The sequence below is a fragment of the Trachypithecus francoisi genome, unplaced genomic scaffold (genome assembly GCF_009764315.1).
Source record: "Trachypithecus francoisi isolate TF-2019V2 unplaced genomic scaffold, Tfra_2.0 Lachesis_group18, whole genome shotgun sequence".
Classification (NCBI taxonomy): Eukaryota; Metazoa; Chordata; class Mammalia; order Primates; family Cercopithecidae; genus Trachypithecus; species Trachypithecus francoisi.
Genome location: NW_022681463.1, coordinates 8,729,054 through 8,742,728, shown reverse-complemented (window position 1 = coordinate 8,742,728; position 13,675 = coordinate 8,729,054). Strand labels below are relative to the sequence as shown.

Sequence of the window (13,675 nt, the reverse complement as noted above, 5' to 3'; positions counted from 1 at the left end):
GAGAATTTGGAACAAAATCAGTGAAATGGGTCTAAAATATAATATTTACTATTTAATGACCATTTTCATCAGACACTTAGAGAATCCAACAGTCTAGAAGGGCCCTATGTTGCTGTTAAAAACAAAAACAAAAACAAAAAAACAACAGCACTGAATTCCCCTCTGTAAAACACACCAAGATGCACTCCATCAAGAAAGACACTCAACGTGTTTGCAGCCTTTGGCATTTTCAATGTCTTGAGAGCTCAGACGCTCTCAAAGAAGTGCCAAGACTTTTCTATGATGCCAAATAGGAGGCAATCGAGCAAGTATTTCCTTCTGGCTTGACCCAATTGAGGATGTCACTCTGCATGGAACCCAATCGTGGTTTCAATGACTTATTTTGTTTCATGGCTGAAATGGAAAGTATGGAAGGCAAAAACAAAAGTCTAGCTTATTTACAAGGTTGTTCAGGACAACAACAGCACAGAGATTTGTTTGTTTTTGACTTTAAAGCTGGGCAGCACTAATATTTTTATAATCCTGTAGTTTACACTAAGGTAGCCTACCCCATTCAGCTCAAAGTTTAAGACTCACATTTATGAGTAAAATTACATCTAAGTAGAGCTCACTGCTTCTGGCATCTTGGATTACTACTCATTTGAATTAAAACTGAATTCCCCCCTCCCCTTTTAAAAATTGTATGATATATTTTTTTCCAGGGTGGGAAAGCCAACACTCAGAGAAGAGCTCTGTGGCTGGGGGAGAGGGACAATGCGTCCTGTCTACCTTTGCTTCTCCCATGCAGCGGGAGAGGGAGCTGGGCCTGAAAAGATGGCTGAAATCAAAAGGTCTCTGTTTTCTTTTCAGATAACCCCAGCCCTACCTATCCCCTCTGGTCTCTGTTCCTTCCCAGCATGTCCCTGTCTGAAGCCCAAATAGATTAAGGCAACGACCGCGAAGTGCAGTTAATCCTACAGAACGGCTGCCGCTGTTAGGCCAGGAGTTAAAAAGGAAAATCTCCCAGGCCCTAACAATTGCAGTGATCTGAAGTTTTAATCAGCCTCTATCTCAATCTATAAAAAAGGCAGTCAATGAAATCTACCTTTGCCATATTATCCACCACCAATGAGCAAGAACTGAGCAGCTTTTCTTTACCGCCTCAGCCATCCCAGACCACAAGTAGAGCTTTCATACTTCCTAATCCCAGTTTCCAAGTCTGTGTGGTTCTCACATAATGCCCAACAGCCTGGAGGCAAGGGCCTTCGTCCCGCACCCTTTTCAGAGACGTGTCATTTCTAACATCAAGCTAATCTATATGTTGCCATGGCTTCACCCTTTATCTGCCTTTACATCTTATGAACTGCATGGATTTACCACATTATTTTTATCTGAAAGACAGAAAATGGTGGTTTTATTGCCATACAATCAGATTACTGCTGCTAGTTTCTCTATGCCTTTTTACCATACTTCAATCAAAAGGGATCAGTTTCTTTATACTCTGCCCTTGATTTACATCACATCTGTAAAGACCTAGTCTGAGTTGTAATCCCCTTATTAACTATGACCAGGGTTGATTTGCCTAAAAATAAAAGCAAATTGTGTCAGACCCTTTCACTTTGTTTTTGATTCGGAACTACAAAATGGATTACTAAAGAAATCTTCAGAGTTCACACGGCCAGTATCGTGCTGAATTTAAAATGGGAGTTAAACAAGTTAAACAGGGGAGGCATGTCAACGGCTTCCACCTTCCATCATGGGAGAAGGGCTGAATTACTTACGTCTTTGTATTCTTTGGCTTTATAGAGACAATGAAGCCACAGGAGTTTTTCCAAGCTGTTCGGAACATGTCCCATTTGCTATCCTTCCTTCTTTGCTGTTCTTATATTCCTCCCCCAGCCTCTTTCTAATTCCCCCCCTTAAAAAGAAGGGGGGAGCTCTTCCCTGAAAGAGCTAATTCCTGACTAGAAGCTTATAGTTCTATGGGTTCTGCATATTTTAATCAAAATATTTTAAACAGTTGAGCACTCCTCTTTAAGGCTCTACTCCGCTACACAAAGGGTGAGCTCATAAGCAAATCTATGTAGATGTATATTAAGTGACCTGAAAAACAGGTTCTTTATGTCAGCAGCAAAGGCAGGCAGAGATTAGGCTGATAGGAGGACCAGTTTAATCATCTTCCTTAGAAGAGCACTTCTTTTTTGTCTAATTTGCAATTAAGCATTTGAAGAATGAAGTTTTCATAAAATGTTCAAGAAATACCTTTCCTAAAAATTTTTGTATTAGGGTCTACAATCTGTATTTCCTTTTTCCCTGCCACTCCCATTCCTATGACGCATTACTGCAGTCATGATGGGATCTAATAGTTTCCCATTAGGTGAACGCACTCTAAAACGTCGTCCGAAGTTTGGTGTCATCCTGAAGCTCTCGGGAGCTACCTGGAAGATTTCAGTGGAAGGAAAGACAGCAAGGATTTAGTTGCTCCAGTCACATGTTCATCTGAAGGCAATTATCTCACTGATCCACCAACCGAAGGATGCACCTCAGTAAGTTTACAGACAAGAGGTTTTAATATAAATCTACCAATTGTTCTTCAGCTGACTCTACGTGGAGAAACCATTCAACCGCGTAGTTTTTAGCTGGTCTTCAGGTCAATGGCTAATTCACCTGTCCACATACTTTAGCTTAAGTCAGAAGCCTTTGGAAATGTTGGAGTCATTTGCATTTCTTTGCATCAGTAGAGCAAGCGTCAACAGCTTATGCTTTGTAAAAGATTTAGAACCAAGTGCTTAACAAATCATCTTAACCTCTAGCTCCTGTTTCTGGGGCTTGAAGCTGTAATTGTTGAGGTTAAGATGTGCAGTCCCTAGACACATGATTCTCAAATAAATTCTCATCTGAAAACAAGGCTACCAAGCATGTTGTGAGGTGTCGTTTTTGCTTGGTCTTTGTGCTCTGCCTGGCTCAGTTGTCCTGTAGAACGACGACAGTCCATTACCTACAGTTTATCATCCTGACAAAATGTGAGGAATGTGGATGTGAAAGCACTAACAATTCCACCCCTGGTGCTTTGAGCTTTTTTCTCTCTATATTAAAACCGACAAGATTAACCCAAACGCAAACTGTGGAGCATAGTTCAAGGGGCTATTCAATCAGTGCTGAATGTGCATTTGTTTACCTACAAAAATAAGAATTTCAGACACAATGGAAGGCAGGCTGGCTTATATATGTTATTGAATGGACTGTTTAAACAGCACTATCCATTGTAGTTTATTTTATCAATCTCTGACAGGTCTGTATTTATTCAGAGCCTGATTGTGGTGAAGCCCATGTATTATACGTTATCTGGATATTAGCCAGCCATTCTTTTGTATCAAGTCATTCTATGTACCGGTATTACATAGGGAAAAAATTACATGGGAAAAGCAACATGCTATGTTAACTAACTAGTATGTGATGCATAGGGAATGGCAACCCCAGAAATAAGGCATGAGTACTCGAAATTCTCAACAAAGTCAGTGTAATGCATTGCAAAACACCATACCAATACAGATCTGCTCACATTAAAGCTAAATTAATTTTTTTTTTAAAAAAGAGCCTCCTACTTTACTTAGGCCAAAATTTTTTCCCTCTTGGAAAAAAATGTTTCACTTAAGTGTTAGTTAAAAATGGAAGCTAGGCATTACTGTTCTCTGAATTAAAACAAAACAAAACAAAACAAAACAAAAAAAACTTTAAACAACCAAAATGGCTACAACAGACCCAACTCTACCAGAACATATCAAAGCAATGTGAATAACCTAACAGGGCAGCTACTGTTTCAGCACGCAGGACATCTTTCCATTATTACATACAGTCAGCGGCAGGCCAGCCAACAATGTGATTAAAGTAGTTACGGAGACGCTGAATTTACAAAGGGTTTTCTGGACCCTGTATCCAAACAGCTGCTGCATGCTCCCTGTGTCGACCACCTGCTAAAAAAGCTGACCTCTGAATGAAACAAATCTAATTACTGATGGCGGCTTCATTACAAATGAATTGTTCCACAGTTCCTAGGAACTGATGTGAAACTTCAATGCATTTGACTACCTTCCTGCCACATCGTATTTACCAACTGAAACTTTCCCCTGGAAATAAATATAAAACTTCCCCAAGGAAAGCGACCCCCTGGCATCAGGGGGTTGTATGCATTCTCAAGAACTTAGAGAGGGCTCTTTCCTATGGCTCCCACAGGAAGAAATCTTTCTGATCTCTGGAGCTAGCATTCAGCTGCAAAGGAGACCTTTTCCAGGAGGGACACATTATCCAGTCATCCAGGAAAGCCGTTATCAGGAGAATTTTAAAAGAAATGCTGCCTGTGGAGGACAAGACAGCAGCAGCAACCTCAGCCGCGCAAACCGCAAGCTTCCCGAAACGCTGGGGCCTCGCAGGTCTGGACATAGCTGGGAAAGACAGACTCACCTTTATCATCAGAATGCGGTGGGGGGGCGGGGGGTAAGTACCTGTCACCTCCCCCCGGGACCCCCCACCTCAACACATTACATAAAGAAGTTATTAATGTAGAAACCTTAGGTTGAAATAACTATTGTTCTACCTTTCTTTTTCTCCCAACTAGGTATTTCTAATCCTCTTACCGGATGCACACAAACTAATAATAATAACGCAAAGATAAAGATACACACACACCGAACTAAACGCTGAAGAGGCTAACGGAATTTCTTTCAACTAGATTTAAGCAGAAATATTAAATCCTCATAGGAAAAAAAAATCAACCCTAAAGAAAGCCGGTCAGTGAAAGTGCAGAGTGGCTGGAGCAGGCTGCCTGGGGGAGGGGCGAGGCCTGGCGCTGCGCGATTCCGCATGGAAGAGTGACCTCTGGAGGCACCGGGCGGACAGCGGCGCCGCGGGCTCCCCCCGGCCGCCTCGCCCGCCCGCCCGCCCGCCTGCCCGCCTGCCTCCCCCGGACTCCGGGGCCCGCTGCAGCACGAGGTCCTAGCCCGGCTCCTTCCGGCACCACCTGGCGCCTCCCGTGCCGGCATCGATGCAAAAATTCCGCCGCCAGTACTTCATCAGAAAATACAATAATTTACATTAAAAATACAATCCATGCAAGAGCAGACTACATAGAAGGAGGCTGAGCTAAGTAACTTCTCCGAATGAGCGGTGTTGAAAGTGCCTTCTAGCATCATACAAACATTTGTTTAAACCGATTTGTAACCGACGTTTTTGCCCTTTTCATAAAGGGATTCTTGGTTAACATGTTAGTGAATTTGAAATTTGACACTTTTAAGAGAATGGACACACTCCTTTAATTAAGACGTGATTTCTAAATCAATCCCCCATTTCTTTTCTCCTAAAACCAGGCCCAACTTGCTCAACTTCAATTAGGTCATTGATTTTGCTTCTGATCTCAAACGTTTTCTCCAGAAACCAGCTAATGTCTGCATACTTCTTCAAGTTTCCCGAGACCACAATTCCATGATTCTGTAAAACGTGTTTTGGCTGTGATTCGAAATCAAGGGATATACAGTACTGAATGCCCAGATGACTATGAGTTATGACCACACAGATTTGGGGAAGGATGGCATTTTCTAAATTCTGAATGCACTCTGGTGGCCCAAACTGAAAGTTACTCTCCACAAGGCCTGGCTCGCTCCCGGCTGTAGCGTCCGATAAGAGCAAGTCTGATCCTACACTTGATCTTAGCCAAAGGGCCGAGAAGCGATGAGCAAGTCTGATCCTAAGGATCCCATGCCTACCAGGGTCCCGAGGGAGAAGGCTTCAGGAGCAGTGTCGACTGGGCAGGGCCCTAAGCTTTTACAGAAAGTGCATTACAATCAGGTCGGCTATCGAGACCGCATACTCCGGGGCTACTGGCTTATGAACGAAGCGGGAGGCCGAGGTGCGGCGGGCCCTCAGGGAGAAGCCTAAGGCCCGTCTCCCCGGCGCGGAGGAAAGGGCTCGCCGCCCGAGTTCTCCTGCGAAGCAGGCGAGCTCCCCGCGCACTCTCGGGCTGGCGGCGCGGTACCAAGGCGCCCCGGCTCCAGGGCTCTGCAGACAGCGTAGCGACCCCAGGCTCCCCTCTCCAGGACGCGCTCCGCTGCCCGCGTCCTGCCACCCCGGTCGCCCGCGGGCCCCGGACCCCGCCGCCCGCGCTCCCGGTGAATGCAGCATCTCCGCCTGTCTCCAGAGCCCGCCAGTCCCTGCGCGCCGGCCAGCCTAGACTGTGGCCATGTCCTTCGTCCTCGAAAACGAGAGGGTCAGGTATCGCCATCGGACACCTTCCCGGACGTGACACTCGAGCCGATAGGAGCTTTTAGCGCCCGGGAGGGCTCGGGGGAGGAAAGCTGGGGAGACCGTCCCTTCCAGCGGCGCTCGGGTTGGAAAGCCGAGCGAGGAGTCTCCACCTAATGAAATGGGGCGGGGGTTGGGGGTGGGAGACGGGGAACCGAGGTTCCAGAAACAGGCTCCGAGGCCCCGCGGACTGACCCCTCCTCCCGCCCGGACGGCGCGGCGGACCCCGGGGTGAGGACCTAGGGGGATCGCGGACGCCACTTACTTGGAGTTCGAGGAATTCCAATAGATAGGCTCTAAAACTATCGATTTGGAAATCGCAGTTCTGCATAAAACCATCAAAACTCCCCAGCAGTACTTCCACACCGAGTCCCTCCTCACAGCCATGGCGAAGCCACTCCCAGCTCCACGCACTCCGGGCCAAGAAGGGACGGACGGGACGCAGGCTGGGACCCCCAATCCTCCGGAGCAGACAGGCGGGGAAGACAGCGGGCGCCCGCAGGTAGCTCCGGGGCGCGCTGCGCAGCTCCAGCGGTCGCCGGGCCAGGTGCGCTCGCCCTCCAGGGCCCTCAGGGCGCAGGGCGGGAGCGCACGCGCGGGGCGCGGCGGCGCGGCAGACTCGGGGTTCCGGGGCGCCGCGCCGGACGCAGCTCGGACGGCCGACTCCCGTGTGGCTCCAGGGTGCCGGGCCGGCCGCGGCGAGCGGTTGGGCGCGGGGCGGGTGCGGGCTGGGACACAAAGATCCGGAGCAGACTACCGGCGCGGGCGGCGGGCGCTGCACCCCGAGCGGGGTCGCCTGTGATTATAGATCCAGTGCAGTGGGCAGCGGCCCGAGTGCGCGGGCGCCGCGTCGGCGCGTTTCCATGTCCCGGAGCACGGAGCGGAGTAGAGCGCCTCCGGGCGCGCAGGAGCCTCCTCAGTCCGCGCGGCTCCCGGCCCCCAAGGTAGGCAGGAGGGAGCTGGATCCCCGCCGCGGGCTCCGGACGTGCGCGGGCCTTTGTGTGCGGGGAGGGCGCCGGGACCCGCTGCGTGCGCAGCTCCTCACTTCGGCCGGCGCCGCGGTCCCCGCCGAGGAGAGTCAGCGCGGCCGGCGCGCTGTCAGAGCGCTATAAACGCGGGGCCCCGCCCCGCCGCGCGAAGGCCATTGGCCCACGGCTCAGGAGCAGTGCACTGGTTGGGCGGCCGGTCCGTCCGTCCGCCATCTCCGCCCGACATTGGGCGCCATGAGGCGGGGCTCGGGCTGACAGGTGAGCCCCGCCCCCGAGGCCCTCGGGCGGCGGGAGCCGAGCAGAGGCCGAGAGGGAGAAGCGCTCCGCGCGTGCACAGGGCGCCCCCGGGGCGGCAAGAGGCCTCCTGGGCGCGGTGCAGACGTGGAAACTGCGACGGCAGAGTAGCGGGCCACCTGTCCCCGCGCCCGGGTGCGCCTTCCCCCTCGGCGGAATCAGTGGGCGCGGCTTTACCTCGCGCGGTGCGGAAGGCAACGGGCTCCGCTCCGCGGCTACCCTCCGCAGATGCGGCGCTGCCCCGCATGCAGGACTTGCACTCCGCGCACACCCTTAGAGCTCCCGGCTTCTGCGCGCTTCTCCCGACGCCTCTCGGCGAGGGCTTCCCACTTGATTTTGGTACCAATCGCCTACGGCTCCTCTTCAGTCAGTGGGGCCGGGAATTGCAAGACGATTCCCGCGACGCAGCGCCGGAATTGGCAGCTCTAATCAGGGCCCGAGCGTCGTCGCCTCCCGCCTTCTCCGCGGGCGTCTCCCTTCCCTCCTGGCGCCCCTGGAGCTTTCCCCGCGTGTCGCCGGCACAGGCACGACCGCGGGGACCGTTTCACTAGCCCCTAGGAGACACGCCCGCTTCCCAAAGTGACCAGAGATTTAGAGGGTGTGAGATGGAAAAGTCAAGGCATGTGCTTCTCACACGGCAAGACCCCAGAACAGAGCTGGCAGGAACAACTCACTACTTTTCTCGGTCGAGCGCCGGTGCCGACGCTCGTCCGTGACTTCCACGGAGCCACAGCGCCCACTAGCGGCCAGCTTTGCTTCTCCCGCATCTCGAGAGCTCCGCGGTGCTGCGACCGGATCCAGCATCCTGCAGCATCTAATCAAGTCACAGTTCTAAGGAAAGTCTCTTTGTATGTCCAACAGTAGGAAGAACACGGTAGAAATAAGGCACGGCGCAAATGTACGATTCAATGTGAAAAATTAAAATATACTGTATGCCCACTTTTTTTTTTAAATTTAATGTCGTCCACCCCAGGATTTATGTTTCAAACACAAACTGGGCAGTAATTCTACACATTACGTATTTTTAAAACAAATTATCCACTACGCTAAATTTAAAACAGAAAATGCATATGATAAAAACACCTTGTTTTCTTTCACTCTTCTTTGTAACAATTTCTGAAGATTTTTATGGTACGTTGCTTTTAAGTATCCGTTTTTAAACATTAGTCTAAGTTAACGTATACATCTTAACTGGAGTGGTAAAAGCTTGTGAAGACTAGTTTAAGATCGAAAACACATTAAGGCATACGAAGTACTGAATACACTTACTCTTCCAAACAGATCTTTGAGAGCAGAAAACTTTCATAATTTATTTTAATTTTAAATAAGCCTTCAAACTGAGAAAATACGTATTTTAAAAAGGCCCCACCACGGTATGCCGATTTGAACAGCGGATTCCCAGGAAGCACCAAAAACCCAGGAAGGAGTAGGCACTATGACTCCTAACTTGACAAGGATGAGAAAGGGCTAGTTTTTAATATGCTAAAATACCATTTAAGGAACTCATTGAAATGGAACATAAAGTTAGCTTAAATGATCTTTTAAAAGAACACTGGGTACTCAGTACCTTTTGACAAACTTACATTGTGAAATTTAAATTGTGACCTCTTACCTCACTACATCCTCCTCTCCAAGTAAACTAAATACAGGAAATTTGCATTGTCTGAAAATAAGACAGCTTCCAAAAATAACATTTTCAGTAAATCAGATAGTCTCACATCCAAAGCGTTTTACCTTGGGACAAATGTAAATACACATTTTAAAATCGCTTCCTTTTCAAAACAAAGTGCATATTTGACTGAAAAGGAATCCTACACACACAAAAATCTATGATATAAAGTGTGAGAATACACAGCTTAGTTTCAGTCAACAGAGATTCAAATGCAGACGACGTGAAAACCATCAGCAGTAGCAACTCACTTCCAAGATGTCGACATTCTACTATTTAATGGTAATTTTGGTAGTTAAAAGCATCACCTCAAAGCCATTTGTATTTACTACTGTATAACATGCCAGGCAAAAAGTAGGTCATACTGGCATACACAAGACAAAATAGAATTTCCAAAGCATGCCAAACCAAGAACCAATCCCATCAGTGTCATATCTCTTGGTATTTGGACTTCATTTTACAATTAAATTATTGGGAAAACTTGGTAAAGAAAATTTTTTTATTTACCACACTTTGAATCATGATCAATGTATTTCGAGAAATCTATACTTTTAGCAGATGTATTTAAACTCTCATCAAATGAGATTTTATTTCAACAGAGGAAGTTACTTCACTGTTCTACCGTTAAGTTTTGAAGGCCAGGCACGGTGGCTCACGCTTGTAATCCCAGCACTTTTGGAGGCCGAGGCGGGCAGATCACGTCAGGAGATCGAGACCATCCTGGCTAACACGGTGAAACCCCTCTCTACTAAAAATACAAAAAATTAGCCGGGGGTGTGGCGGGCGCCTGTAGTCCCAGCTACAGGATGAGACAGAATGGCGTGAACCCGGGAGGCGGAGCTTGCAATGAGCTGAGTTCGCGCCACAGAACTCCAGCCTGGGCGACAGAGACTCCGTCTCAAAAAGTAGTTTTGAAAAGTCAAATAAATAAAGATTTGGGAATTTCAAAGAATACCGTAGTGAGTTATAAAGGTTAACACAAAGCTGAATAAATGTAGAATGAGATGACAAATAATCGCAGCTTAAAAAGAGTGGATTCCCCCACCTCCAACAAAAAATGCATCTAAGTAGTTATGTTCCTACCCCTTTGAATTTCTAGGCATGTTTTGGTCTTTAGAACTTATGGTGGTTTCTTGTATATTCCTTATACAGTATTCCATCATTTCTAGGACATATTTCAAAAGATGTAACAGAACTTCTACAAAAACAAAAGCTTATCTAAATATATCATTACACAAAAATAAATTTGATATGTTGACTAAGTGTTGTCCAAGCCATAAATTTTCTATGTAGCTTGTAAGCCTCTCGCAAAATCATACCCTTTGTTTCCTGGCATTGTATGCTGTTTATTTCATACAAGTCACTGACGTTTTCAGCACTCTAGCAAATCACATTTTCCCCCATTTATCCTTGCGGGAAAGATCTGACAGGAGAAAATAAAACCCTTTGTTAACATCAACTTTGCTGGCCGGGTGCGGTGGCTCACCCTTGTAATCCCAGCACTTTGGAAGGCCGAGGCGGGTGGATCACGAGGTCAGGAGATGGAGACCATCCTGGCTAACAGCGTGAAACCCCGTTTCTACTAAAAAATACAAATTAGCCGGGTGCAGTGGCGGGCGCCTGTAGTCCCAGCTAGTCGGGAGGCTGTGGCAGGACAATGGTGTGAACCCGGGAGGCGGAGCTTGCAGTGAGCTGGGTGAGACCGCGCCACTGCATTTTAGCCTGGAGACAGAGTGAAACTGTCTCAAAAAAAAAAAAAAAAAAAAAAAAAAAATTCAACTTTGCTAAACACCCTTTCTGCTTCTGAAATTCAGACTGTTAAAAGACTGAAACATTTTATATTAGAGTCTATTTGATTGGCAGGAAAAATATTACATTAGGCTCTTGGTCAAAAGAGAATCATTCTTCTCTCTGGGAAGTTTAGAGAAAACTCGTACCTTATAGACTATCACATATCCCCTATGGAAGAAAAATACTGTACTTCCCACTAGTATCCATATTAATCTGAAGCTCAACCTCTCATTTCTTTTACAGCACTATTAATGTAAAAACAGCATACATGGAAATACAAATGGCTCCAATAAGCATGCACACGTGGCATGAAACTTCATCTCTTTATTTGCAAACCAAGTGTGGAGGACCAAACTCCACTCCTGATTCCAAGCTGGATTAAGAGGTGTGGTGGACATAAACGAAGGCTAATGGTTAGCTAGCTGTGCACTCTCTTGATTGCATGATGAATTCTATTATTTAACCTCTCTAAACAGGATTTTTCAGACTGATTTGATACAAACATACATGAAAATTTAAAGTTAAATACTCTTATAAGGAAAACTTCTGACAACAATCATTAACAGATCTCCTCTTTTGGGTCCATAAAATAATTTTTTTTTGGCCTCCTCTTTACACTACTTAACAAGTTATTACCGCTACAACAACACTTAAAACCAACTGCAATAATGTATTATTTTGTTAACTCCTTTTCTACTTGTCACTACTTTAATCCAAAGTGAAAACCTAGAAAATGACAATCATCCGAATGCTAAACGAACCCATTTTATTCTAACCCTAATAAGCCTAGGTTTGGTAATCAACAGTTTTAGCAATCTTAGAAATCATACTCCATTAAAAACATACACTTTTGGCCGGGCGCGATGGCTCACACCTGTAATCCTAGCACTTTGGGAGGTCGAGGTGGGTGGATCACGAGGTCAGGAGACTGAGACCATCCCGGCCAACACAGTGAAACCCTCCCTCTACTAAAAATACAGAAATTAGCCAGGCGTGCTGGTGGGTGCCTGTAATCCCAGCTACTCAGGAGGCTGAGGCAGGAGAATCGCTTGAACCTGGGAGGTGGAAGGTTGCACTGAAACAAGACTGCATCATTGCACTCCAGCCTGGGCGACAGAGCAAGACACCATCTCGGCGGGGCCGGGGGAGCGGAAATAAAACAAAATACACCTTTATAGCATTGATGCAAAAACAGTGATGAAACGGCTGGATCACTGGAGTTGTTACTATTCTCTAATGTACTGGCTCTTTAGAGGTAGAGCAAAAAATAAAAAGTATAAAAATAGAACTGTCCCAATATCCTCTGATCAACCATTGGAGGTTCAGAAAAAGATAAATCTTCAAGTATGACATCCAATGAAGTTTTAATTTCTAAACCCAATAATGACTTAGGTATAAAAACACATCATTCCATTTGCGGAACACTTACATAGATGTAAAAGCAACCATTCTGATTTGTATTACTTTGTAAAATCAGAAGAAAGTTCCAAGGAAATACTTAATGGAGTAAGAAGCTAGTTATTTCTCTCTCACACACAAACCCCTTAATTAGGTCTTCTGTATCCCCCACTTCCACTGTTTCCCGGCACTAAATCAGTTACTGTAGAACCAATACTGGATGGGTGGATGGATGATGGATGGAAGAAAGGATGGACGGATGAGTGGATGGATGGAGAAATACATAGATAGATTAGGTAATACAATCCACTCATCTTAAGCATATCTACAAAGTGAACAGTGTAGTTTATCAGCAAACGCAAATCTTCTAGATTACTGCACATTTTCCATCATCACGGACAATGTTAAAAGCCAAAACCAACACAAGAGTAAACAAAAAACATTACAGATAACAAAGACAGTGAAAGAATCAAGACCACTGTTAAATGGCAATTCAACAAATCAAAAAAGTAGGGCCTATTGCCTGGGCTTCCACACTCATTCTAGACTTCTAGGTTGAGGCCTTTTTTTTTTTTTTTTAACTTCAGCAGTCCCTTGAGGTCCTCTGATTAATAACACTAGTACTTGTTCACAAGGCTCTCCTGGAAGGGGAGAGCCTCAAAAATTAAGATAGCCTGTCTTCAGTATTTCTCATGGCCATTAATACAACAAAACAGATGGTTTTGGGTGTAAAGATGCAGAAAATTGAGACAACTGAAAACAGACGCACTAATGGATAGAAATAGCGTTTGAGAAATGTCAGTGAAGTGACAGGCTCCTGGTTATAAAATGGGGCATTGGAAATGATATGTAAAGTCTAATAAGCCAGGATTCTATGCTTACTATACTTAGAAAATTGAGTAAATACAAACCACTGAAAATTCTTAAGATACTGCTAAATCTAGAAAAGGTGGTGATACAAAAAAAAAAAAAAAAAAGGCTATGGATACATACCAGCACAGTAAATGAATACGGAGATTACTGGGGATAGAAATAGTCTGATTTGCTGCGTCTTCATAAGGGTAACTGAAGTAGATAAAAATCTCATACTACAAACCCCTTCCCCAACTTAAAGCATTAAAGAGTCCTCACACCAAGCTAATTTAAAGGTTTAGTTTATACAATTGATAATTCTGCAAACCACAATATGTCAATAACTACATACTGTAATAAAAATAAACAAAGTCATAGTTAATTCTATAATGCATTAAGAATAACCTAA

General features: G+C 45.9%; 1 protein-coding gene across 1 annotated transcript in view; it reads right to left on the bottom strand.

Annotated features, from left to right (window-relative positions):
* EFNB2 (ephrin B2) overlaps nt 1-7,377 on the bottom strand; it is a 45,965-nt gene extending 38,588 nt beyond the window's left edge. Inside the window, exon 1 of the mRNA XM_033177302.1 lies at nt 6,539-7,377. Within this exon, the coding sequence (XP_033033193.1) occupies nt 6,539-6,660 (122 nt within the window). The 5' untranslated portion in view covers nt 6,661-7,377. The remainder of the gene's footprint in view (nt 1-6,538) is intronic.
* Between the last annotated feature and the right edge of the window lie 6,298 nt (nt 7,378-13,675).